The 27561-nt window shown below is 44.6% G+C and overlaps 1 protein-coding gene across 1 annotated transcript; it reads right to left on the bottom strand.

Moving 5' to 3' along the window:
• Positions 1-1637: 1637 nt before the first annotated feature.
• Positions 1638-26265, bottom strand: CENPS (centromere protein S). Its single transcript, XM_082273495.1, has 5 exons — positions 26137-26265; positions 19263-19386; positions 12464-12497; positions 7407-7473; positions 1638-2002 (listed from the first exon to the last, which is right to left on the bottom strand). The coding sequence occupies exons 1-5, from the start codon at positions 26173-26175 to the stop codon at positions 1844-1846; spliced, it is 423 nt and encodes a 140-aa protein (XP_082129621.1). The 5' UTR covers positions 26176-26265; the 3' UTR covers positions 1638-1843.
• Between the last annotated feature and the right edge of the window lie 1296 nt (positions 26266-27561).

The raw sequence follows: 27561 nt of genomic DNA, 5'->3' as shown, positions 1-27561 counted from the left end.
CCAAATGGTGCCACCCAAAATATTATGTGAAGAAAATGGCTGTGTGAAGAGCCGCGAATAGCTGTTGCCGCCAGCGACCTGTCATTATAGTGAATGGGACCAGCGGGCACACCTAGCTGCTGTGGGAATGACCAATTCCTGCTGCATCTATTTGCACAGGCCCTGATCGCCGGTGTGAATGTAGCCTCATTGTCTTGGTGTACTGGAGTCACTAAGTGTCTAGCTTTACTAGAGTCACTGAAAGTCCTAGCTGCAGTTGAGTCACTGAAAGTCCTAGTTTTAAAAGAGTCACTGAGAGTCCTAGCTGTATTGGAACCACCGAGGGTCCCAGGTGTACTGGAACCCCCGAGGGTCCTAGCTGTACTGGAACCACCGAGGGTCCTAGCTGTACTGGAACCACTGAGGGTCCTAGCTGTACTGGAACCACCAAGGGTCCTAGCTGTACTGGAACCACCAAGGGTCCTAGCTGTACTGGAATCATCAAAGGTATTAGCTGTACTGGAATCACCAAAGGTCCTGGCTGTACTTGAGTCACTGAAGTCCTAGCTTTACTAGTCATTGAGAGTCCTAGCTGTGCTGGAACCGCCAAGGGTCCTAGGTGTACTGAAACCACCAAGGATCCCAGCTGTACTGAAACCACGAGGGTCCTAGCTGTACTGGAACCACCGAGGATCCTAGCTGTACTGGAACCACAGAGGGTCCTAACTGTACTGTACTGTAATCACTGAGAGTCCTAGCTGTACTGGAATCACTGAAAGTCCTAGCTTTACTAGAGCCACTGAGAGTCCTAGCTGTACTAGAGTCACTGAGAGTCCTAGCTGTACTAGAGTCATTGAGGATCCAAGCGGTACTGAACTGAGGGTCCTATATTTATTGCAGTCAGTGTGGGTCCTAGCTGTACTGGAGTCACCAAGGATTCTAGCTGTACTAAAATCACTGAGGGTCCTAGCTGTACTTGAACCACCGAGGGTCCTATATTTATTGGAGTCAGTGAGGGTCCTAGCTGTACTGAAGTCACTGCAGGTCATATATTTATTGGAGTCTCTCAGGGTCCTATATTTATTGGAGTCAGTGTCGGTCTTACATATTACTTCAGTTTCCTGAGAGCACTATCTGTAGACTGTGCGTTCTCTCTGGATACAGTCATAGTAAAGTAGTCATCTCCAGGATCCATTTAGGTACACCTACATTGCTGACCAGCAGGGATCAAGGGATGTTGTGGATGATTATAAACCCAGAAAAAAAGGATGGTCTACAACCTATGATAATTATAAACCCAGAAGAAAAGTATGGTCTTCCCTCGGGATTATAAACCCAGAAGAAAAGTAGGGTCTTCCCTCGGGATTATAAACCCAGAAGAAAAAGTATGGTCTTCCCTCGGGATTATAAACCCAGAAGAAAAGGATGGTCTTCCCTCGGGATTATAAACCCAGAAGAAAAGTAGGGTCTTCCCTCGGGATTATAAACCCAGAAGAAAAAGTATGGTCTTCCCTCGGGATTATAAACCCAGAAGAAAAGGATGGTCTTCACCTCATGGTTCACAGACTTTTCTGAAACATTAACTGTAAAAAAACTGATGACACTGAATTGACCAAGTATGAATAGCAAAGAATCTCTTTATTATTGCAAAGGTGTATTCTTTATAGTTTTATCCGAGATAAATCGCTGAATGCGATGGCGGAATAGCACACATACATTGTATAACCAGTAATAAATACCTCTTACTATATAATACTATTCCTAATATTTACATAGAGTTCAACAATTAAAGTCAATTTAGATCTAACACTGAGGATGTCCTTAAGATCAGACAAAAATAAAATATCTGAATGATGCGACGTCTTCACTCCATAGCGTGGTCTTCAGAGTCCAGCACGGCGGAATCGCCATCTGACGGCCGCTTACCCTTCCCAGCGCTGACTGATTTCTTCTTCTTTTTCTTCTCTTTCTGCTCCTGGTTGTTGGAAGCAATTTCTTCACCGTATGCACTGATGTGAGCGTGCTACAATACAGAAGACACAGCGATAAAACAGGAACAATAATAATACCAAAATAAGAACACTCATTTTTACCACAGAAGACATCAAAATGCAAGGTCCCCTTACCTTGTAGACCTCCCCCACCATTGTTTTTTATCAGATGAATAAAAAAGGTTTGCAGCCATAAGGCTTAATTTACACTTGAAACTTGGGTGGGGGCGGGGTGGAAAAACAGGTTTAAGTGCATTTTTACCATCCCCAAACACTCCCACCCATAAGAGGATTTACACATGTCATGTCCGAAATGTTTTCATTGTAGTAAGAAATATCCCCATTTAAGTGAATGGGGCTCCAATGCAATGCACGCAATCAACTATGGGTTGCTCTTCAGAGGCCCAACCAATGCAACTGTAAATGAGCCTTTAAAGTGTAAAAAAGAATCGCCTTGCACCCCAGCTTTTGGCAAGCTTGCCTAAACAAGGGTGACTTCACTTAGCCTTCTTAAGAAAGGAGGATCCCAAATCTTGTGAGGTCACTAAACACTCTGTAAACTCATCATCACAACATTTTTGGATCCCCAGCTTCTCCAGGACCCTGGCAGGAGGCCTAGTGATGTCACCGGCATATACAGAAAGTGGTCAGAAACTGGAGTATAAGGTGGGGTGCGTCTACTTTTTTCTGAAATCTACATTATCACCCAAAAAGGACTTTTTTTTTCTCAACCAATGTGGAGTTACAGTTTAAATGGAGGAGTGGGGTTCTACAAGAAAACTAAAGTCATGGATTTACAGGTTTTCCAAAACATGGCGTAAATGATAACTTTCACTGTTGCTTGTGCTCTCAACCAAACTGTCAAGCCATGGCTGGTGCCCAACTGATCACATGTGCAGCACCATGGCACAGATAAAACTGAGGCTAAGACGACAGTTTTCTTTGTCTTAAAGTGGTTGGTAAGTCTTAGACATGAAATATGAACAAAGCGGTGGAGCTCTAAAGGCCTGACAATGGTACATTCTTTCCTCACGTCTAGAGGTGTAGCTTCAGGAGACTTATGGGGCCCCTCACTGAGAGAGATACCGTTATATCCAAATTCACCATTTCTTGGACTCCCCGATTTGAAATTATGATAGTTCCCGACCTTTGACTGCATTCGAAACCAGGGGCCGTACTCACCTGACTACTCAGGGCCTATTCTCATTACTTTATTCTTCTCTCCCGGGAGCCTCTAACACTTCAGCCCCCTCTTACTGTGCATGATGGGAGGAAGATTTTGGTGCCCTTCAATCCCCTGAAGGCTGGCCCAAGATGTGGGAGGCCCTTTTCTGTTCTTCCCTGTAATGTCATAGCCCTAGAGAACTCTATCAATGTTATGTCTAGATAATATTACACCTCAGCGAGAATTGCAAAATACCTTCCTACGTACCCAGCGTTGTGTTTTAGGGGCTGTTCTGATCAGGGTAATATGAAGCACATATGGTGGACGTGCCCCAAAGTTAAAAGGTTGTGGATTCGAGTGTATGCTTTGGTTAATACGCTCTTTCATTCTAATATACAGTTGTGTTCAAAATTATTCAACCCCCACTGAAATTGATTGTTTTGGCCAGTTTGACATTGATTTTGATCATTCAGTCATCCTGCTTACAATTAAATCAAAGAGGCACATGTAGGTCAGACAAATATAACATAACATGTATAATGAAATAATCACAAATGTCTTTTCTGTGCTCACATCATTATCAGTTTTATTCAACCCCCAAGTGACATTCAATCTTAGTACTTAGTACAACATCCTTTTACAGTTATAACAGCTTTTAAACGTGAAGCATAGCTTGACACAAGTGTCTTGCAGCGATCTACGGGTATCTTCGCCCATTCGTCATGGGCAAAAGCCTCCAGTTCAGTCACATTCTTAGCCTTGTGCACTGCAACTGCTTTCTTTAAGTCCCACCAGAGGTTATCAATCGGATTTAAGTCTGGTGACTGTGATGGCCACTCCAAAATGTTCCAGCCTTTAATCTGCAACCATGCTCTAGTGGACTTGGAGGTATGCTTGGGATCATTGTCCTGTTGAAAGGTCCAACGTCTCCCAAGCCTCAGGTTTGTGATGGACTGCATCACATTGTCATCCAATATCTCCTGGTACTGAAGAGAATTCATGGTACCTTGCACACGCTGAAGCTTCCCTGTACCTGCAGAAGCAAAACAGCCCCAAAGCATGATTGACCCCCCGCCATGCTTCACAGTAGGCAAGGTGTTCTTTTCTTCATAGGCCTCCTCCAAACATAGCGTTGATCCATGGGCTCAAACAGTTCTAATTTTGTTTCATCAGTCCACAGAACACTATCCCAAAACTTCTGTGGTTTGTCCACATGACTTTTGGCATACTGCAGTCGACTCTTCTTATTCTTTGGAGACAGCAAGGGGGTGCGCCTGGGAGTTCTGGCATGGAGGCCTTCATTACGCAGTGTGCGCCGTATTGTCTGAGCAGAAACTTCAGTACCCACATCTGACAAATCTTTTCTCAGTTCCTCAGCAGTCACACGGGGACTTTTCTCCACTCTACGCTTCAGGTAGCGCACAGCAGTCGAAGTCAGCATCTTCTTTCTGCCACGACCAGGTAGCGTTTCAACAGTGCCCTTTGCCTTGAATTTGCAAATGATGCTTCCTATGGTGTCTCTTGGTATGTTTAACATCTTTGCAATCTTCTTATAGCCATTGCCCTTCCTGTGAAGAGTAATCACCTCTTCTCTTGTCTTCCTGGACCATTCTCTTGACTTCACCATGTTTGTAACCACACCAGTAAATGTCTAGAAGGAGCTGAGTATCACAGTCATTTTAAAGCTGCCTAATTGGTGCTTATTAGGCTTTATTGCTGCTCCCTGACATCCACAGGTGTTTTCAATACCTGATTGAAAACACTTCAATGAACCTCTGTTCTTCAGAGTGGTAGTCTTTAAGGGGTTGAATAATTGTGTCAATGAAGAATTCACAAAAGAAACATTTACTACTGTATTACAAAACCAATTGATGTCATTTTAGTTGCATATGGTTCTTTAAGAAGTCCTTGTAGGATTTCATTCTGAATACAATTACAAATGTACACTACATTTCCTAAAACCCTTTACAGCATTGGGGGTTAAATAATTTTGAACACAACTGTACGTAAGGACCCGTGGGAAGCTCTACTTCATAAGCCTATCTTGGAGTTAACAAAAGGAGAATGTGTCTTGGCAACACACATCTTTATGGCTAATAAACAAACCATTGGGAAAGCATGGAAAACACCTTTTTCTCTCTTTTGAGGAGGTGAAGCGACGGGTGCATGGTACGTTGATAAACGGGAAGCTTACGCTGATACTCGCAGATGCTAGAGACAAATTTTTTAAGACTTGGCAACCCTGGTTGGACCAGTTCCTAGCAATGAGCCCGCCTTCCCGTTTTTGGACCTACAGGAAGTTCGGATGAGCCCACCAATGCTGGCCTTGGATTCCTTTGCGTGAGGCTTACTTTTTTCTTTGTGATTCCTTTTTCCTTGGTTTCCTACTCGTACTCTCCCTCTTGTTCTTTTCTTTCTTCAGTCTTTTTTTGTTTATTTCCTATTTTTGGTTATTTACCGCCAGATGCGTGTGCGGAATCTGTCAATTGCTCTTTATACACATTTTTGGGGTCAAATTTTCTTCCTTTCATAATATATATATATATATATATATATATATAATTTTTTTTTTAGGTCCTTAAGAGGAACCCCAGACTTTTTTTTTTTTTACAAACAGGTCAACCTCAGGTATCATAGCATTTGTTATATGTTGATTCCTGAAATACTGCTGGCTTATGGTGCTTTTCCACTGCATGGAACCGAACGGTTCGGGCTCGCTTTTGTGCTTTTCCACTGCTGGTACCGCATGGTACGGTGTAGGAACGGTTCGGTACGGTATGGCGGCGCTTTTCCATTACATGGAACCGAACGGTACGGCTCTCTAAAACAGTACCACCTCAGTTGTGGTTCCAAGAGGTACCATACCGGTACCATATCCCACAATCCTTTGCATGCAGCTGACTGTTTGTCACTACTAGCCACTGATTGGTCAGAGAATCGTTGTTATCCCACCCACTAACTTTAGTACTACGTTAGTGGAAAAGCAAACCATACCAAACCGTTCCAACACCGTACCATGCGGTAGCAGCAGTGGAAAACCAAACAGGGCCAAGCAGGGCCAAGTAGAGCCGAGCTGGTACTTGCAGTGGAAAAGTGCCATTAGCGTACCCTTTAGGCCTTGACCATTGGGAGTTACATGGTTCCTACAGACTGTTAAGCAAACTGGGCATCCTCACCTGGTTACCTTTTGTCTTTGTTTTGTAGTTATTAGCTATACCATATACAAGGCCTACTTATCTGTGATATATATGTTATCATTCTCAATCCACTTTCTGCCACTGACCTTGCCGTCCGTTTACTGTTTTGTGAGTTTGGCTTTATTCAATAAAAATATTGTGAAAGAAATCAGAACAAAGCATATCCCTCTATCGTGTGTAATTGTTTCAGTCAAGAGTACTAAAGCCCCATACACACACGCAGATCGTCGTCATACAAATGTTCGTCTTTTCTCCCCGGGATGTCGGTGTCTGTTGAAAAGTGCAAAGACAGCACAAGGACAGCACAAGAATTTTGTCTGCAGACTTCAGCTGACTGCAGAAGTGATGTCATGTAATGGTTAACTTTCCCTGTGTTTTTTATTTTCTGAGCATGCCCAGTCTTGCAAATCTGCGGTCTGTCGGCTGATTTCTGTACTGACAGGCAAACAATTGTCCGTTCTGGTGTCCGCAGACAAAAATTTTCATGTTTGCAAGAAAGACTCTTGTCCGCGGATTGTGTGCAGACAGCTGTCGGAGGCACCATACTAACACGCATACAATCGGCAGATCTTTCGTCCGCCGACGTTTGTATGACGACGATCTGCGTGTGTGTATGGGGCTTTAGTGTAATTTCTGTCTGCGGTCTGGTTTCTCTCCTATCTACACGAGTCACTTCCCGCAAGTTTTCCTGACACCAAGAGGTAAAAGGGTGACAGGGGAGAGAGCTCCAGCCTGTGAATGATAGCCTCAGCTCAGCTCTTAAATATGTATTTTTTCTAAATGAAAGCCTCATTCACAGTTAGTCATTTTTTTGTTTTAGAAAAGTTTTCCATCCTGTTCCTTCACATTTTCCCATCACTACCGTTGAAAACAAATGTCGATTTCATCCAACTAACCATAAGAAAGACAAAGGAATGCTAAGAAAATGAAACTTTTCAAAGTTCTACTGGTGTATTGCCAGCTTTAGAAGACATGCAAATCAGACAGACTGAAGACCAGGTCAACACACACAAGGAGGCATACACCCCCTCCCCCCTATCCCAGTTTACACGCACAACATTAAACAAATATTACCAGTGATCGACTCCGTCTGGAAATAAGTTTCACGTCGTCCACGTTAATTATGGATCTTTTTCCGTGCCTACACAAAGAAGGAAGAGACCTTTTGAGAGTGGTAGCAAGAAGAGAAATCCGGGTTCATCTGCATGGATATAAGGAGCGTACAAACATCATGGCTTTTCCTGGTGTCCCCACTTTTCCTGTATACATAATACAAGACTAACCTTCAACAGGAGTGGGAACCTTTCGCCATGACTCCGCAGGTGTGTTTAGATCTGACAGCGAACATTTCACACACCGCAGTAGCAATTATACATTTTTTAAAGTGGTTGTAAACCTCAGACATGAAATATAAACAAAGCATATCCCTCTATAGTAGAGATCGACCGATTATCAGCAAAGCCGATATATCGAGGGCCGATATGGACTTTCCCCGATATATCGAAATCGGCTTTTTATTTACCGATATTTCAGGGAAAGTGTTTGTACCAGGGTGATGCCTGCAGTTAGAGGCATCACCCCAGTACCGGTGTCCATAGCTGACAGTCGGCTGTCTTGTAATGACAACCGATGTGGCTGAGAACCCGCTCGGCTGTCATTCCAAGGAGCGGGAGGGGATGTTCCCCCTCCCCCCTCCCGCGGCTTGCCCGGGTCTCCCATCCCACCGTTTCTTTGAATTCGGCGCCGCCGCGTACCTGGAAGTGATGTCATGACATGACATCACTTCCGGGTACCGGCGGCACCGAATTCAAAAAACGTACAGCATTCAAAACAGTCAAACTTGGCGTTTTTGAATGCTTAAGTGCAGAGGAGGGGTTTGGGGTCTTTTAGACCCCCAGATCCCTCCACCACTGTACCTGTAGACATTAAAAAAAAAAAAAAAAAATACATATATATCGATACCCGATGACCAATATATCGGTATCGGCGGTAAAAAAACTAAATCGGTCGATCACTACTCTATAGTGTGTACTTGTCTCGATCCAGAGCACCAAGGGGTTATGTCTGTCTACTGCCTCCTTCCTCTGCTATCAGCATGAGTCACTTCTGACTAGTTTTCCTGACACCAAGAGAAATGGTGACAGGGGAGGGACCTCCGGCTGAATGACAGCCTCAGCTCGGTTTCTGTTTGCGCCCCTCTTCTCCAATCAGCTCTCAAAGCTCTTCTCAACTGAGCTCTTCAGAGTGTAACTTCAGCTCCTCTCCCCTTTTTTCTGACAGCTCAATCATTTATGGCGAGGCATCCCCCACATGTATAAACGTCCCTTGTCAATGTGACTACATGCGGGGACTGCCTTGACTGGAAATAATTGGCCCATTACAGAGGACAGCTTCCCAGTAGGCCCAGCCAAGTCGGTTTTAAAGTGCATCTGAACACACCCAACTGGTGACTACTCCTTTGCCCTCTAACTGGCTATTTTTGGGCAAAGCTTCCAGGGTTCCTCTTTATGTTTCTGGGGTAGAAAGGAAAACTTCACTACAAGACATGTACATTCATTTCATCCTCTAATGTACTGCACAAAAGAGCATTGAAAACGTGGAGTAATCCTTGAAGAGGGCGAAGCGTGGCAGGCACGCAGATGCAAGGAAGCAGAAAAGATTTGTTACGTTGAAGGCAATTTGCAGACACAAAGCATCCACTTTATATTACCGAAAGCTTTCCTTGTAGGCACAAGTGTGACACCTGTGAGATCAGAGGACCCTAAAAATGTGTTTATCTGCTTCTAGGAGAAGACGAATTCATTCCGAACAATTCAGAGCCGTAATTAAAGCAAATCTTATGCTTACACCTGTCTGTAATTCAATCAAGCAATTCATACCCGGCTCCTGGTAAACACAGAGCTTTTCATATCAGTCAGAATGGCTTTAAAACTGATGTCAGGTTCCTATATTCACTCCACAAAGTAAAGTGGATCCTGAGCTTCAGGACAAGCTGATTGTAAAAGAGGTGACACAGCCTGGAATCCCAACTGTGAGTTAGAATGTCCTAGGTAAGAGAGGAGAGAGAAGAGGAGTGGAGAAGAGAGAGGAGAGGCGTGGAGAAGAGAAAGTGGAGAGGAGCGGAGCATGAGGAGAGAACTGAGGAAATGAGATGACAGAGGAAATTAAAGGAAAAGGGAAACTAAATAAAAAAGGAAAGGAAATGTAAAAAGGTGAGGGAAAAAGAAAAGGGTAAGAAAAGGAAAAAGGTAAGGGAAAAGAGAATGAAAGGTTAAAGTAAAAGGAAGGGAAAAAGGAAAGGAAAGGAAAAGAAAGGAAAGGAGAAAGAAAGAGGAGGAAAAAGGAAAATAGAAATTAAATGAAAAGAAAAGAAAGGAAAAGAAAAGGATAGGTGAAACGAAAACTAAAAAGAAACAAAGCGAAAAAAAGAAGGGAATGGTGAAAGAGAGAGAAAGAGAGAGAAAAAGAGAAAGAGAAAGAAAGAGAGAGAAAGAGAAAGAGAAAAAGAGAAAAGAGAGAAAGAGAAAAAGAGAAAAGAGAGAAAGAAAAAGAGAGAGAGAAAAAGAGAGAGAGAGAAAGAGAAAGAGAGAGAAAGAAAAAGAGAGAGAGAGAAAAAGAGAGAGAGAAAGAGACAGAAAGAGAGAGAAAGAGAAAGAAAAAGAGACAGAAAGAGAGAGAAAGAGAAAGAGAGAGAAAGAGAGAGAGAGAAAAAGAGAGAAAGAGAGAGAGAAAAAGAGAAAGAGAGAGAGAGAGAGAGAGAGAGAGAGAGAGAAAAAGAGAAAGAGAGAGAGAGAAAAAGAGAAAGAGAGAGAGAGAGAAAAAGAGAGAGAGAGAGAGAGAAAGAGAAAAAGAGAGAGAGAGAAAGAGAGAGAGAAAAAGAGAGAGAAAAAGAGAGAGAGAGAAAGAGAAAAAGAAAAAGAGAGAAAACTTGAACTTCATGCATCAGTCATGCTGATAGAACAATGGGGGTGGGGACAAACAGAGCATAACTCCCAATGATATTACAGCAGTAATGGGGTGCACAATAAATTAGTCTTAGTTTACAGGACCATCCATTTCAGCATTACAAATGAAGGTAATGGGTTAGATTTTAGAGTTTTAATGTTGAACTCCAGACAAAAAAAACACCAATATGTGCAGGTTTGTGTAGAAAAATGAATAGGTGTATTTTTGAAGGCAACTAGTGAAAGTACCTGAATCTGACTTAGTATCAGCCCCCTGTGACTGCTTGTACAGCAGAGCTAAGACTGCAAGAGGGGGGATCAACACAGCGACCCAATCAGTTGTGCTACAGTGCTCCTCTGCTAACAAGGGACATGCTGATGGAAGAAGAGAGCAGAGCGACAGAGAGATAAGCTCATCTGTCTACTGCTTCCCCTTCACTGTCAGCCACACTTTAGGGGAGGAACAAGATCTAGTTGTGGTATTTTAGCTGCAATGCAAAAACGAAAAAAATAAATAAAAGTCAGGACCCTGGGCTGGATGTACTTTGTGACTGAGCTGTGTACATCTTAGGACTGAATGGACATAAATACAAATCATTTGGCAGATAAAGCATCTTCCATATGTATTTTATCCGCGTACTTAGCTGCCTGTCCAGAGTTCATCTTTAGCGCCGGTTCACACTGTTCCGACTTGTCAGGCGACTTGGTCGCCTGACAAGTAGCGGACCGTGCTGTGCAATTGGAACCGTTCTAATAGGAGCGACTCAAGTCGCTCCGACTTAGAAAAAGGTTCCTGCGCCTTTTTTTTTGCAAAGTCGGAGCGACTTGCATTGACTACCATTATGTAAAGTTGTTGCAAGCCGCACCGAAGTCGCGGTGCACGGGCGACGGCATTAGTCGCCCGAAGTCGTGTCGCCCCAGTGTGAACCGACACTTAACCACTTGCCGACCAGTCACTGGGACTGTACTGTGGCAAAGTGGCTCAATTCCGTCCAGCGACGTAGACCTACGTCGCTGGACTCCTCCCCCTGTAGGCGGCGCTCGTGCGCCACCGGAGGCGCGCTCCCGCTGTTTTCAGTCACAGCGGGAGTCGGCCCAGGGGAGGAGCGGCGGCGATTGCCGCCGCTCTTCCCCGATCATCGGGGAATCCAGTTTGGAGATCCGCCCGCTTGTGTAAACAGAGCGGGCGGATCTCCTAAGTGACAAACAGTGACAGACTGCAGGGAACAGCATAGCTGAACATGCGATCTGTCCCTGTGTCACTCAGTCACCTCCCCCCACACACGTTAGTAAGCACCAGGCATACATTAACCCCTCCCTCTCCAATAAAATAACCCCTTCCCTGCCAGTGTCATCTTTACAGTAACAGTGCATATTTATAGCACTGATTACTGTAGTAATGTCACTGGTACCCCCAAAAGTGTCAAAAATGTCAGTCAATGGTCCGATCTGTCCGCCGCAATGTCGCAGTCCCGCAAAAAAAAAAAAAAAAAAAAAAAAAAAAAAAAAATCGCAGATCGCCGCCATTACTCGTTAAAAAAAACACCAAAAATGACAGAAATCTTTCCCTTAGTTAGTAAACGCGATAACTTTTGCGCAAACCAATCAAAATACGCTTATTGTGATTTTTTTTACCAGACATAGGTAACAGAAAACAAATTGGCCAAAAATTTAAAAAAAATTAGATTTTTACCTTTTTTTGGGGGGAATTTCATATAAAAAAAATGTTAAAAATATTGTCATTTTTTCAAAATAAACGCTCTTTTTTTGTTTATAGCGCAAAAAGTAAAAATTGCACAGGTGATCAAATATGACCAAAAGAAAGCTCTGTTTGTGGGGAAAAAAGGATGTAAATTTCGTTTGGGTACGGCGTCGCACGACCGTGCAATTGGCAGTTAAAATCGCACATCGCCGAATCGCAAACAGTGGCCTGGATGTAAGACAGCAAAATCCTCCGGTGGTAAAGTGGTTAAACTTCTCTGCCATTAAAAAAAAAAATTGAGAAAATGTTTTTGGCAAAATCCGAAGCCTTTATTGTTCTGTTTAAATATTAAATCTGGGTTAGCATGCAAGATGTTAAAATGCGTACTTTACACTCTATAGGAAGCAGCCACTATCAGGACAAGAAGGCCGGCAGGAGCAGTAAGGGAAGCATAATGCGGGTGATCATCTCCTCCTCACACTTACCGTGCAAACATCTCAAGGTCTTTTGCAAATGTTTCTGTAGAGTGAAAAAAAATGGAAATGAGATTTCTAATTAGAGAGATGGGGGTAACTCATAATTAAAGATCTTGGAAGGACATCAAGATAAAGCACTTCACGTGAATCGCTCAGAAGCCTAAAAAGGACAATGAGATGGTAAGTCATTGTGAGATAAAAAGGAAACTGCGCTGTGGTGGAACGAAAAAAAAAAAAATAAGGCCAACATAAATGATAATTTTTAGAAACCAGTTCATAGGGAAAAATAATAATGTGCAAGGTAAAAAAATAATGTAAAATAAAGCAGAGATAGCAGGAAGTGATATTTATAAACCTAGATTCCTGTTCAATAATCTTATATCAGAAAACTAGCAACTGTCACGATATTGCACCATTTTACCCCGACACAACACCTAACAGAAAGCCTAATTTTCCTAAGGAATAATATTATTACCCATTTATATGAATGCCATCAAATCCCATAGTGTGGGCAAATCTGAACATTATTATTATTATTATTATTACCACCATTGCTACCATTATTATCTGAACATTTTATTGTTACTATTATACAGTGCTGTAAAAAATTGTATTTTTGACTTACAGTAAAATCCACTTTTCTGTGTTCATTGACGAACACAGCGCTCCTTAGGATTCTTGACCATTGGGTTATACTGCCCCCTACAGGAGTAGGAAACTAGGCAGAAAAAGAACTTGACTACATTTTTGGGCAGTCCCAGGGGGTATACTCTCCCTCTCTGCGACAGGTACTCAGTTTTGTTACACACAGTGTCAGAAGTATTACAACTCCATAGAAGGGTGGGTGTTGTGCCCGTCAATGAACACAGAGAAATTGATTTTACTGTAAGTCAAAAATCCCATTTTCTCTTTCGTTCATTGACAGACACAGCGCTTCTTAGGATTCTTGACCACTGGGATGTCCCAAAGCAGTATCAAACATGAGGGGTGGGAACAGCAAAAAAATTCCCAAGGCTTAACCTTAGCCAACCAGGCAACACAAAAAACAACTGGAGCCCACCTGAACAATACTGCCCCAAAAAGGGAACAGACCTCCTAAACAGCAGCCTGCAAAACCTTGTGGCCAAAGGAAGCATCCGCAGATGCCAACACACCCACTTTATAGAATTTTGTGAAAGCGTGCACGGACAACCAAGTGACCGCCTTGCAAACCTGCATCACTGATGCCCGATCACGGAAGGCCCAAAAAGTACTAAGCGCTCGAGTAGATTGCGCTTTTACAGGGCAAGGAGGAACCTGACCCTTGATCGAATATGCCCGAGTCACTATTTGTCTGATCCATCTTGAAATGTTTGCAGAAAAAGCAGACAGTCCGTTTTGCGGCCCATTTGTGAGCACAAATAGCGAGTCTGACTTCCGAAAAGACTCCGTAGCTGCCAGGTACACCCAACTCACCCGAACCACATCAAAGGCATGCAAGGCAATTTCCTTAGGATGTTTTGGCCTGGGACACAGGGAAGGCAACACAATTTTCATTCAAATGGAAATCAGGGACTAATTTAGGACCGAATGATGGGCAGGGGCAAAGAACCAATTTATCTTTGTGTACCACCAAGTAAGGGGTGCGACAAGATAACGCCGCCAATTCTGACAGAGCAGAGGTGATCGCCACCTAAAAGGCCAACTTCTGGGACAGCGTGAGCAGGGGAATCTCCCAAATATTTTCAAAGGGAAGCTTCTGAAAACTGAAAGCACCAAGTTCCGATCCCAAGGTGGTAGAAGAGACTGCATCGGTGCAGTCAAATGTCGAATCCCCTGAATAAAGGTTCACACTAGGGAGTGCGTGGCCAGGGGTCATTGAAAGAAGACCGACAAGGCTGACACCTTGCCCTTGATGGTACTTAAGGCAAACTTCTGCTCAACCCCCCATTGAATAAAGGTCAAGGCCGGAGCCACCGAGAAAGAGCGAGGATGAACACAAAGAGACTCACACCATGAAAGTTATGCTTTCCACGTACGATGGTAGATCTTCCTAGAGGTAGACTTCAGCAGTGTCGGAATCACCGACCCAGGCAAATCTCTAGCCTTAAGCACCTGGCTTTCAATAGCCAAGCCGTCAAAGCCAGCGACTATAAAGCAGGATAGAAGATTGGCCCTTGGGACAACAGATCCTCCCTAACAGGCAGTCTCCAAGAGACGCCGACGACCAGCTGCACCAAGTCGGCGTACCATGACCGGCGAGGCCAGTCCAGGGCCACAAGAACGACTGGAATCCCTTCTGCCTCAATCCTGCACAAGAGCCTCAGCAGCAGCTTGAGAGGAGGGAAAGCGTAGATCAGGTGATACTGGCTCCACAGGGCCACTAGCGCGTCCGTGGCGTTCGCCAGAGAATCCCGTGACCATGCCACAAACCTCTGATCCTTTCTGTTGAGCCGAGACATCAACAGATCCACCTCGGGGGTGCCCGACCTGAGACTTATTTGATGAAACACGTCCGGGTGAAGAGACTACTACCCTTGGTCCAACGCCTGCCGACTGAGATAATCCGCTTGACAGTTTTCCACCCCTAAAATGTGTACGGCGGAGAGAGCTGGAACGAAGCGTTCTGCCCACCGTAGAATGCCGGGGCTGCCAGAGCTGCCAACACACTACTTTTTCCACCCTGGTGATTGACAAAAGCCACAGACATGGCTTTGTACACCTGAATCCGCACTGGACACCTCTGAAGACGATCCATCCAGTGATCCAGGCGCAGCCTGATTGCTCGGAATTCCAGGACATTGAACAGTAGTCTGGACTCTAACCTCCCCCCCCCCCCACAAAGAGACTGCCATCCGTGGTGACCACTGTCCAATACAAGGGGAGAAAGGATTTGCCCTGTCGAAGAGCTGGAGAGCGAAGCCACCAGACCAGAGACCTTTTGGTTTCCAGACTCAGCCGGATCGGATTGTCCAGAGACTTCGGGCAGTTGTCCCATTTGGCCAAGATCTCCCTTTGCAGAGACCTCGTATGGAACTGTGCAAACGGAACCGCCTCAAAAAAGGATGATTCCATCAGGCCCAGCACTTGCATGCAAGTCCAGAGGGATGACCATCTGCTGGACAGCAGTAGATGAAATTCAGCATGCAACTTCTGGAGTTTGTCCAGAGGAAGGAAAACTCAGGCTAGAGCCGAGTCCACAGTAAGAGTCTTTGGGACCGTAAACAGGTTTGAATAAAAACCCTGAAACTGTTCTGAGGCAAGGTGGGGGGGGGGGATGGGGGGGCTAGATGACCCACAGGGACCACAAGAATACAGGGGGACCTAACGAGAAGGAGGGGAACCTGGGGCGATCTGACTGTCCCAGGGAGGAGCCCGTGTCCACTTCAAAACCCTTCAGGGGGAGTAGGGGAACAGCTACTAACCATACAGGGTACTAGGCAGGCACCGCTCCAGACAAAACCCCTCACCATCGAAGTAGGGGCCATCGGCCAGGAAGAACGCTGCGATGCAGGCCGAGGTCCAGTTGTATGCGACCTCACGAGGTGTTTAACTCGCAGGCCAACCCCTGTCCAGTGGGGCTAAGTTGTGGTCTACGTGCACTCACTGGCCAGACTGGGGTGACCACTGGATCTAGATTAAAAACGGGAGAAAAAAAAGCTATTTAAAAGAAAAAATTGCCAGGACCAGTAATCCCAGCAAGGAACTAGGTCCTTACTCCTCCTGACTAGGCAGAAAAAATCTGAGTACCTATAGCAGAGAGGGGGAGTATACACCCTGGGACTGCCCATAGGCGTAGTCAAGTTCTTTTTCTGCCTAGTGTCCTGCTCCTGTAGGGGGCAGTATACCCAATGGTCAAGAATCCTAAGGAGCTGTGTTTTTGCATATTTATCACACTGAAATAATTCAGATCATCCCCGCTGCACCTCCTCGGTGGCCCCTAGGCGGCTCGAGCAGAAGTGGGAGCGAGTACATGTCGAAACTAGGTACCTGACACCCCCCCCCCCAAAAAAAAATGACATGTCAAATGTGGCATGTAAGGGGGTGAGGAGTTCTTAAAGCAGAAGTTCCACTTTTGGGTGGAACTCCGCTTTAAGAGAAAAAACTGGCCCTGTGACTTAGTGAAAAAGTAATTGCCCCCCTTGCAGAATCATGAATGAACTGTGACTAACCACATTTTTTGGAAAGCTGAGTTAAAGTAGAAGTTCTAGAGGTGCACCGAAATTTTGGTGCCAAAACCCAAAACCCAAAATGACAGTTTATTCTTATTTTTATATATACTGTAATTGTATTACAACTTTTTAATAATATCCTCAATTTAACTGAATATGAATTTATTGTCGGACATTATTGGCACCTTTAGCGCAAGAAAAGCTCAAGAAAAATGTACCATTTTAAATTTCTTTGTATGTCTTCACACTGGTCCCTTGCGATTCCATTGTGGAGTTAAAAATCCTGCTTGCTACATTTTTGGTCAGATAAAAAAAAAAAAAAAAAACGCACCAAAAATGCACCTCCCTATTGAGAGACATTGAAAACACAGCAAGAGTGCATCATTAACACACCTGTGTTACGTTTTTATTGCAGTTTTTGAGCCACATGACCTAAAAAAACCCCCAAAAAACAATCAATAAGCGTAAAATCGCGGGAAAATCGCAGCAAATTCACGCCAAAATTGCGTGCGTTTTCAGTGCCCTTATTGGCACCTTTTTTTCTTATCAGCAAAATTCCGAGAACACCATTTTCGGCCGAAATTTTCGGTGCATCTCAAAGTTCACCTTTCAAAACATGTTACTTGTTACACCCATATTCGAGGTGTAACATGGTATGAATGCACTGGACCGGGGGATGTTCTCCACCTACTAGCTGTCAAAATAAAACAAACGCAGGGCTCCGCCCACCCGGCCATGTCACTCATTCATAGCCTTTGTGGCTGTCAGCTTGTAGTTTTTAATAAACTACCATAGTGCTCATTCATTCTTCCTGTCAGCCTATATCGGCTTTGTTGTTCAAGGTACGAAGAACCCATTACAGTGACAGACCTGCAGGACACCTGCATGGCATCAGCTATCTGCTGATCACTGGTGCAATGATTTAAAAACTCCCAAAACAAAAAATAATAAATGCACATTTTTTTACCTGCAAATAAATGTGCATTTATTTATTTTTTTGTGTGAAAAGGTGAACTTATCATTTAAATCTCACTTGCCACACCCAGGCCTGATTACTGCCAGACCTGTTGAATTAAGAAATCACTTAAAGCGGTGTTCCAGCTGGGGGAAAAAAATAAATAAAAAAGTCAGCAGCTACAAATACTGTAGCTGCTGACTTTTAATATATAGACACTTGCCTGTCCAGGGAGTCCATGATGTCAGCACCACAGCCGATTTTCAGATCGGCTGCCGCCGCCATTCATTCTAAGGGAAACCGGTAGTGAAGCCTTTCGGCTCAAAACAAACAAAATTAAGGTTTTAGAGTGGCCTAGTCAAAGTCCTGACTTAAATCAGATCGAGATGCTTTGGCATGACCTTAAACAGGCCGTTAATGCTAAAAAATCCTCAAGTGGGACAATGTTCCTCCACAGCGATGTGAAAGACTCACTGCCAGTTATCGCAAACGCTTGATTGCAGTTGCTACCGCCAAGGGTGGCACAAACATTTATTAGGTTTAGGGGGCAATTACTTTTTCACATAGGGCCATTATTTTTTTCCCAGGCCCAGATTACACCACACTGACATTAGTGTGACCCCCAGGCCCAGATTACACCACGCTGACATTAGTGTGACCCCCAGGCCCAGATTACACCACACTGACATTAGTGTGACCCCCAGGCCCAGATTACACCACACTGACATTGGTGTGACCCCCAGGCCCATATTACACCACACTGACATTAGTGTGACCCCCAGGCCCAGATTACACCACACTGACATTAGTGTGACCCCCAGGCCCAGATTACACCACACTGACAATAGTGTGATCCCCAGGCCCAGATTACACCACACTGACATTAGTGTGACCCCCAGGCCCATATTACACCACACTGACATTAGTGTGACCCCCTGGCCCAGATTACACCACACTGACATTAGTGTGACCCCCAGGCCCATATTACACCACACTGACATTAGTGTGACCCCCTGGCCCAGATTACACCACACTGACATTAGTGTGATCCCCAGGCCCAGATTACACCACACTGACATTAGTGTGACCCCCAGGCCCAGATTACACCACACTGACATTAGTGTGACCCCCAGGCCCAGATTACACCACACTGACATTAGTGTGATCCCCAGGCCCATATTACACCACACTGACATTAGTGTGACCCCCAGGCCCAGATTACACCACACTGACATTAGTGTGATCCCCAGGCCCATATTACACCACACTGACATTAGTGTGACCCCCAGGCCCAGATTACACCACATTGACATTAGTGTGATCCCCAAGCCCAGATTACACCACACTGACATTAGTGTGATCCCCAGGCCCAGATTACACCACACTGACATTAGTGTGACCCCCAGGCCCATATTACACCACACTGACATTAGTGTGACCCCCAGGCCCAGATTACACCACACTGACATTAGTGTGACCCCCAGGCCCAGATTACACCACATTGACATTAGTGTGATCCCCAGGCCCAGATTACACCACACTGACATTAGTGTGACCCCCAGGCCCAGATTACACCACACTGACATTAGTGTGACCCCCAGGCCCAGATTACACCACATTGACATTAGTGTGATCCCCAGGCCCAGATTACACCACACTGACATTAGTGTGACCCCCAGGCTCCTGTGAAGGTGTCACTTACCACACTGCCGGAAGGTGATTTCTGAAATGGCAGCAATGGCTTGTTTGCTGAATTGAACCTCCTTATCTTCTGCCACATCCTGACACAGACACCCCACTGTGTAGTGAACGGCCGCCTTCAAACGCTGCGGGGGGATAAAGAGAAAAACACATTTTACTTTATACAGTTCTATCCATCTCTGTGCAAAGGTTTTACAGAACTTAAAGTGAACTTTTCAGCAACTTTACAAGTCTGCATAAATAGATTCTTCCCAAAAGTTCTACCTTTGTTTTTGGTTGAATCTCAGTTTATTGTATCAAAGATGTAAAAAGAACATAGAATAAAAATACACGTAAAGACTCAGAGCAACATTTGTCTGATTATGGGAATGCTTCATGATATGTAAACAATTAAGAAGTTAAAGACGTATAACAAAATATCGATGTATAAGAAGATCACATAATTGAGGTCTCAGAAAAACGATCGAACGCATATGCTGTAGGGATCACTAAGGTAAAGAACACATCATTGACACTTTTTCAGGGTACAAGCAGGGAATCCAAAAGAAAGATGTTAAAGATGGAGAGGTTGCGTACTGGAAAAAGGAGAGAGATAGGAGGGACAAAACAAAATAGAGAGAAGAGGTCGATGTACTCCGGCCAGGTCCAGAAGAGAAGTATGTAGCTTCTCCCGAGGCCCAGGTAAGAAATTCAGATGAGTACCGAAACATAGACTATGAAGTCCAGGTCACCGAAAATTGTTCTTCTCTACCTTCCTCCTGTGCCAACAGTCTTTCAAGATCTCTGATAGAGTCAACCTCATTGGACCACTCCCTGAGAGAAGGTATGTTGGGTGACTTCCAGTAGAGAGGGATTACTGTTTTATCTGCGGATAAGAAATGGCCTTTTTTTTAAGGATTTGAAGGATCCAGGGAGTATCAACAGGAGAGCTACTTCAGGCAAAGCTTGAGCAGAAGTTGCCATCAGTTTGCAGTAGAGGTTGAAGATACACTGCCAAAAAGATCTAATAGGGGGGCATTTCCACCATATATAGATCATGGTGCCCTTGGAGGAGCTACAGTGCCAGCAGGTATAGGGTATGGAGCAGTTAAATGGTGCAAAACAGATGGGCATCTATACCATCTGGTAGTCACCTTGAATCCCGTTTCTTGGCTTTTAGTAGCTAAGGAAGGTTTAGGAGTCAAGGTGAAGCATTTTAGCCAACCGGAGTGATGTAGACCTGTACGTAATGGGGTAAATCTGGAGATGATGTAGACCTGTACATAAGGGGGGTAAATCTGGAGATGATGTAGACCTGTACGTAAGAGGGTAAATCTGGATATGATGTAGACCTGTACGTAAGGGGCTAAATATGGAGATGATGTAGACCTGTACGTAAGAGGGTAAATCAGAATATGATGTAGACCTGTACGTAAGGGGGTAAATCTGGAGATGATGTAGACCTGTACATAAGGGGGTAAATCTGGAGATGATGTAGACCTGTACGTAAGAGGGTAAATCTGGATATGATGTAGACCTGTACGTAAGGGGGTAAATCTGGAGATGATGTAGACCTGTACGTAAGAGGGTAAATATGGAGATGATGTAGACCTGTACGTAAGGGGGTAAATATGGAGATGATGTAGACCTGTACGTAAGGGGGTAAATCTGGAGATGATGTAGACCTGTACATAAGGGGGTAAATCTGGAGATGATGTAGACCTGTACATAAGGGGGTAAATCTGGAGATGATGTAGACCTGTACGTAAGAGGGTAAATCTGGATATGATGTAGACCTGTACGTAAGGGGGTAAATCTGGAGATGATGTAGACCTGTACGTAAGAGGGTAAATCTGGAGATGATGTAGACCTGTACGTAAGGGGCTAAATATGGAGATGATGTAGACCTGTACGTAAGGGGGTAAATCAGAATATGATGTAGACCTGTACGTAAGGGGGTAAATCTGGAGATGATGTAGACCTGTACATAAGGGGGTAAATCTGGAGATGATGTAGACCTGTACGTAAGAGGGTAAATCTGGATATGATGTAGACCTGTACGTAAGGGGGTAAATCTGGAGATGATGTAGACCTGTACGTAAGAGGGTAAATCTGGATATGATGTAGACCTGTACGTAAGGGGGTAAATATGGAGATGATGTAGACCTGTACGTAAGGGGGTAAATCTGGAGATGATGTAGACCTGTACATAAGGGGGTAAATCTGGAGATGATGTAGACCTGTACGTAAGAGGGTAAATCTGGATATGATGTAGACCTGTACGTAAGGGGGTAAATCTGGAGATGATGTAGACCTGTACGTAAGAGGGTAAATCTGGATATGATGTAGACCTGTACGTAAGGGGGTAAATATGGAGATGATGTAGACCTGTACGTAAGGGGGTAAATCTGGAGATGATGTAGACCTGTACATAAGGGGGTAAATCTGGAGATGATGTAGACCTGTACGTAAGAGGGTAAATCTGGATATGATGTAGACCTGTACGTAAGGGGGTAAATCTGGAGATGATGTAGACCTGTACGTAAGGGGGTAAATCTGGAGATGATGTAGACCTGTACATAAGGGGGTAAATCTGGAGATGATGTAGACCTGTACGTAAGAGGGTAAATCTGGATATGATGTAGACCTGTACGTAAGGGGGTAAATCTGGAGATGATGTAGACCTGTACGTAAGAGGGTAAATCTGGATATGATGTAGACCTGTACGTAAGGGGGTAAATATGGAGATGATGTAGACCTGTACGTAAGGGGGTAAATCTGGAGATGATGTAGACCTGTACGTAAGAGGGTAAATCTGGATATGATGTAGACCTGTACGTAAGGGGGTAAATCTGGAGATGATGTAGACCTGTACGTAAGAGGGTAAATCTGGATATGATATAGACCTGTACGTAAGGGGGTAAATATGGAGATGATGTAGACCTGTACGTAAGGGGGTAAATATGGAGATGATGTAGACCTGTACATAAGGGGGTAAATCTGGAGATGATGTAGACCTGTACGTAAGAGGGTAAATCTGGATATGATGTAGACCTGTACGTAAGGGGGTAAATCTGGAGATGATGTAGACCTGTACGTAAGGGGGTAAATATGGAGATGATGTAGACCTGTACGTAAGGGGGTAAATCTGGAGATGATGTAGACCTGTACGTAAGAGGGTAAATCTGGATATGATGTAGACCTGTACGTAAGGGGGTAAATCTGGAGATGATGTAGACCTGTACGTAAGGGGGTAAATATGGAGATGATGTAGACCTGTACGTAAGGGGGTAAATATGGAGATGATGTAGACCTGTATGTAAGGGGGTGAATCAGGAGATGATGCCGACCTAAGCTTCTTCAAATCAATGCCAATCATGGATATAGGCCCATAGCTTGAGCAATTGGAGGGGTCCTTACCAGGTTTTGGAATGAGGGATATATGTGCCTCAAGGGATTGTGAAGGAAACCCATTACCCTCTGTCAGGGAGTTGAAAACTTTGGTCAGAAATCTCCATAGACGACGCTTTAAAAATTTCTACAGATATGAGAAAATGGGCTCACATTCTCCAACGGACCATTCCCCTGAACACCTGGGATAATATATGGACATCCGCATTCACTTCTTCAAGATGTGTGGTTCAAAAGGAAACAGCCTTGAAAATACTCATGTTTTGGTATAGAACTCCAGGAGGTACTACACCGCCAAAATTCATCCCTTTTAACCCTATGCTGGAGATGCGGTCTTGGGGTTGGCTCGCATTTCCACATTTTCTGGCAATGTGATCATCTACAGCCTTTTTGGAGGGATGTTGGGTTTAGACTTGAACAAATGTTTGGTCGATCTTTCCTCTAGACCCTATACATTACCTACTGGGCCTTCCCTTCCCCGGTATTAAGAAGCTGAATAATCGTCTGATGGCGTATAAACTATTAGCAGCCCAGGGGGGGTGGATCCAGTTATCCACTTATCCACCCTCCAAATCTCAACTTTTGCTTCTCATTGCTGAAATTCGGAGGATGGAGTTCTTAACCACTAATGTTTCCAATACACTGCCACAATTTTGTAAATGTTGGGATATTTGGGATCACTCCATATATGGAGACGGCCCTCTGTTTCCCTGACCTTTCTGGCTTTTTCTCCCTTTTCCCCTCTTTTAAACAAAACATTGTGCTCAGTTTATTGCTTATGAGCATACTGTCTGACATGTTTCAATTTATATGCACTATGTGATTTGTTATACCTACTATACTTATTGCAATCTTATTTGTCTTATGATGCTGCCTAGTGTTAGGGTATATAAAGAATTTGTGTATGTCCTAATAGCTATGTTTCTTAAATGTACTTTCTTGTTTAATCACTTTACGACCGCCCGCCGCCGATGTACTGCGGCAGGCAGCCGCTCCCAGGCAAAACGCTCGCTCTCGGAAGGCTGGGGGGGGGGCGAGCATGGGCCGCTGCCAACGCGCTCCCACTTAGCAGCAGGGAAGCCGATGCAGCGGGCAAGCGGCTCCGATTGCCGCCTGACACCCGCGATCGCTCCCTATATCCTATATCAGAATGTGGAAGATATTGATTTTTTTTCAAAATTGTCGCTCTTTTTTTGTTTATAGCGCAAAAAATAAAAATTGAACAAGTGATCAAATACCACCAAAAGAAAGCTCTATTTGTAGGAAAAAATGGACATCAATTTTATTTTGGTACAGCATCGCATGACCGCGCAATTGTCCGTTAAAGTAATGCAGTGCAGAATCGCAAAATAGGGCCTGGTCAGGAAGGGGGTAAAACCTTCCGGGGCTGAAGTGGTTAATTCCTTTTCTACGCTTTTTTACTGTGACATTTGTTATCTTATTTTGTAATATTTGAAAAACCTTTAATAAAAATACAATTATAAAAAAAAAAATTCTACAGGTTACCAGTTTAGAGTTACAGAGATTGTCTAAGGCTCAAATTATTGCTCTCACTCAAAGGGTCCTTTCACAAAGGCGGTCCCCGTATGTCCGTTTTTCATCCCATCCGATTGCGGATGAAATACAGACATAATGCATGTCAATGGGATTGCGGATGACCATCCGCTGACATCCAATTTGCCTTCTTTTCCGATTAGTTTCGTTTTTAGGAACAGAAGAGAACCCTATTTTTTTTCCATTAAAAAAAAAAAAACGGAACGGACGCATAAACGGATGTCAGCGGTGTCATCCGCAATCCCTATGACATACATTATCTCCGTTTATCTTCATTATCTGTAGCTAGGTGGCGCTGTATACATAACACTTGGCGCCTGTGCACTTTTGGCACATCTGTAGCTAGGTGGCGCTGTATACATAACACTTGGCGCCTGTGCACTTACAGCGCATCTGTAGCTAGGTGGCGCTGTATACATAACACTTAGCGCCTACATCTGTAGCTAGGTGGCGCTGTATACATAGCACTTAGTGCCTGTGCACTTTCAGCACATCTGTCACTAGGTGGCGCTGTATACATAACACTTAGTGCCTGTGCACTTTCAGCACATCTGTAGCTAGGTGGCGCTGTATACACAACACTTAGTGCCTGTGCACTTTCAGCACATCAGTAGCTAGGTGGCGCTGTATACACAACACTTAGTGCCTGGGCACTTCCAGCACATCTGTCGCTAGGTGGCGCTGTATACACAACACAGTGCCTGTGCACTTTCAGCACACCTGTCACTAGGTGGCGCTGTATAGATAACACTTAGTGCCTGTGCACTTTCAGCACATCTGTCACTAGGTGGCGCTGTATACAGAACACTTAGTGCCTGTGCACTTTCAGCACATCTGTAGCTAGGTGGCGCTGTATACAGAACACTTAGTGCCTGTGCACTTCCAGCACATCTGTAGCTAGGTGGCGCTGTATACATAACACTTAGTGCCTGTACACTTTCAGCACATCTGTCGCTAGGTGGCGCTGTATACATAACACTTAGTGCCTGTACACTTTCAGCACATCTGTAGCTAGGTGGCGCTGTATGCAGAACACTTAGTGCCTGTGCACTTCCAGCACATCTGTCACTAGGTGGCGCTGTATACAGAACACTTAGTGCCTGTGCACTTTCAGCACATCTGTAGCTAGGTGGCGCTGTATACATAACACTTAGTGCCTGTGCACTTTCAGCACATCTGTAGCTAGGTGGCGCTGTATACAGAACACTTAGTGCCTGTGCACTTGCAGCACATCTGTAGCTAGGTGGCGCTGTATGCAGAACACTTAGTGCCTGTGCACTTTCAGCACATCTGTAGCTAGGTGGCGCTGTATACAGAACACTTAGTGCCTGTGCACTTGCAGCACATCTGTAGCTAGGTGGCGCTGTATATATAACACTTAGTGCCTGTGCACTTTCAGCACATCTGTAGCTAGGTGGCGCTGTATACACAACACTTAGCGCCTGTGCATTTACAGCACATCTTTCGCTAGGTGGCGCTGTATACATAACACTTAGCACCTGTGCACTTTCAGCACATCTGTCGCTAGGTGGCGCTGTATACATAACACTTAGCACCTGTGCACTTTCAGCACATCTGTCGCTAGGTGGCGCTGTATACATAACACTTAGCACCTGTGCACTTACAGCACATCTGCAGCTAGGTGGCGCTGTATAAATAACACTTAGTGCCTGTGCACTTTCAGCACATCTGTAGCTAGGTGGCGCTGTATACACAACACTTAGCGCCTGTGCATTTACAGCACATCTGTCGCTAGGTGGCGCTGTATACACACTTAGTGCCTGTGCACTTTCAGCACATTGATCGCTAGATGGCGCTGTGTACACAGTAATCTATAAGAGGAGCTGTATAAGCCGTGCAGTGAACACGGAGCCCGTATCCCGGTATACGGTGTATATATGGAAGTCCCCGGTGTCCCCTCCCCCCCGTACCTGTATCCGGTGCACTCTCTGTTCCTCATCCTCCGCCATACCCGCCTCCTCCGCTCTCAGCTGTCACCGGGCTCCGGGAACTTTCCCGCCGAGATACTAAGCACTACGGGCTGCGGAGAGGAACAATCCCAGCAGAGGGCGAAGCCGCCGTGTCACGTGATCGCCAGGGGGAGGGGGTTGGCGCAGAATGGAGATGTGACGCAGAATTGGCGCAATTATGACGCACTGATAATAAATAAGGACTATAGGAGGGGAGAGGGTCCTTCTAGGATTTGAGAGGAGAATTCAATGTACAGAATATATATATATATATGATAGGGGGGGGGGCATTCACACCCCCACCCTGTCTTCTGTTTAACCACTTCTGGACCGGAAGGATTTACCCCCAAATGACCAGGCCATATTTTGCGATTTGTCACTGCGTTACTTTAACTGACAATTACGCGGTCGTGCGACGCTGTACCCAAATAAAATTGATGTTCTTTTTTCCCCACAAACAGAGTTTTCTTTTGGTGGTATTTGATCACCTCTGCGATTTTTATTTTTTGCTCTATAAAGAAAAAAACAGCGACAATTCTGAAAAAAAAAAAAATATATATATATTTTTCACATTCTGCTATAAAACTTTCACAATAAAAAAAAATTAAAAATCAAAATTTTTCATCATTTTAGGCCAATTTGTATTCTGCTACATATTTTTGGTAAAACAAAATCCCAATACCAGTATTTTGATTGGTTTGTGCAAAAGTTATCGCGTCTACTAACTAGAGGAAAGATTTATATCATTTTTATTTATTATTCTTTACTAGTAATGGCGGCGATCAGCATTTTTTAGCGGGACTGCGACATTGCGGCGGACAGATCGGACCCCTAACTGACATTTTTGACACTTTTGGGGGGACCAGTGACATTACTACAGTAATCAGTGCTAATAATATGCACTGTTACTTGAATAATGACACTGGCAGGGAAGGGGTTAAAACCAGGGGTGATCAAAGGGTTAAAATGCGAGCCTAGGGGGTTCTTTCTAACTGTGTGGGGGGATGGGCTTGCTGCATGAACACAGAGACCTGTGATCCTAAATAGGAGGAGCCCTGTGTTCATTACTGACAGAACAGCGGTCTGCCATGTTTACAACGGCAGACCGCCGATCTGTATGCACAGGGAACGATCGCGGGGGACTGGCGGCAATCATGGCTGCCGGACCCTCTGATCAGCTTCCCCTGTGCTGTGCGCATGCCCCAGCTAGCGGTCCCGCCAAGTAAAGTACAGTTATATCGTTTCGTGGGACAGAACCGACCTGGCGCAGTAAAATTGCGGCAGGCGGTCGTTCAGAGGTTAAAGACTAAACCTTTTTCGGACACTCGCTTCTTGCAAGTTAAAATCAGTATTTTTTTTGCTAGAAAATGACTTAGAACCCCCAAA

Source organism: Pelophylax lessonae (genome assembly GCF_965119305.1).
Source record: "Pelophylax lessonae genome assembly, chromosome: 12".
Taxonomy (NCBI): Eukaryota; Metazoa; Chordata; class Amphibia; order Anura; family Ranidae; genus Pelophylax; species Pelophylax lessonae.
Note: the sequence above shows the minus strand (reverse complement) of the source record. Positions and strands in the feature narration are given on the sequence as shown.

What these genes read in the sequence shown, in the direction of transcription:
- CENPS (XM_082273495.1), bottom strand. Translation starts at nt 26,175, where the DNA reads ATGGCGGAGGATGAGGAACAGAGAGTGCACCGGATACAG. An exon ending in AGAGAGTGCACCGGATACAG is followed by an intron (nt 19,387 to 26,136) that starts GTACGGGGGGGA and finishes ATCCCCCCGCAG; the next exon opens with CGTTTGAAGGCGGCCGTTCA. An exon ending in GACCTTGAGATGTTTGCACG is followed by an intron (nt 7,474 to 12,463) that starts GTAAGTGTGAGG and finishes TTCTTTGTGTAG; the next exon opens with GCACGGAAAAAGATCCATAA.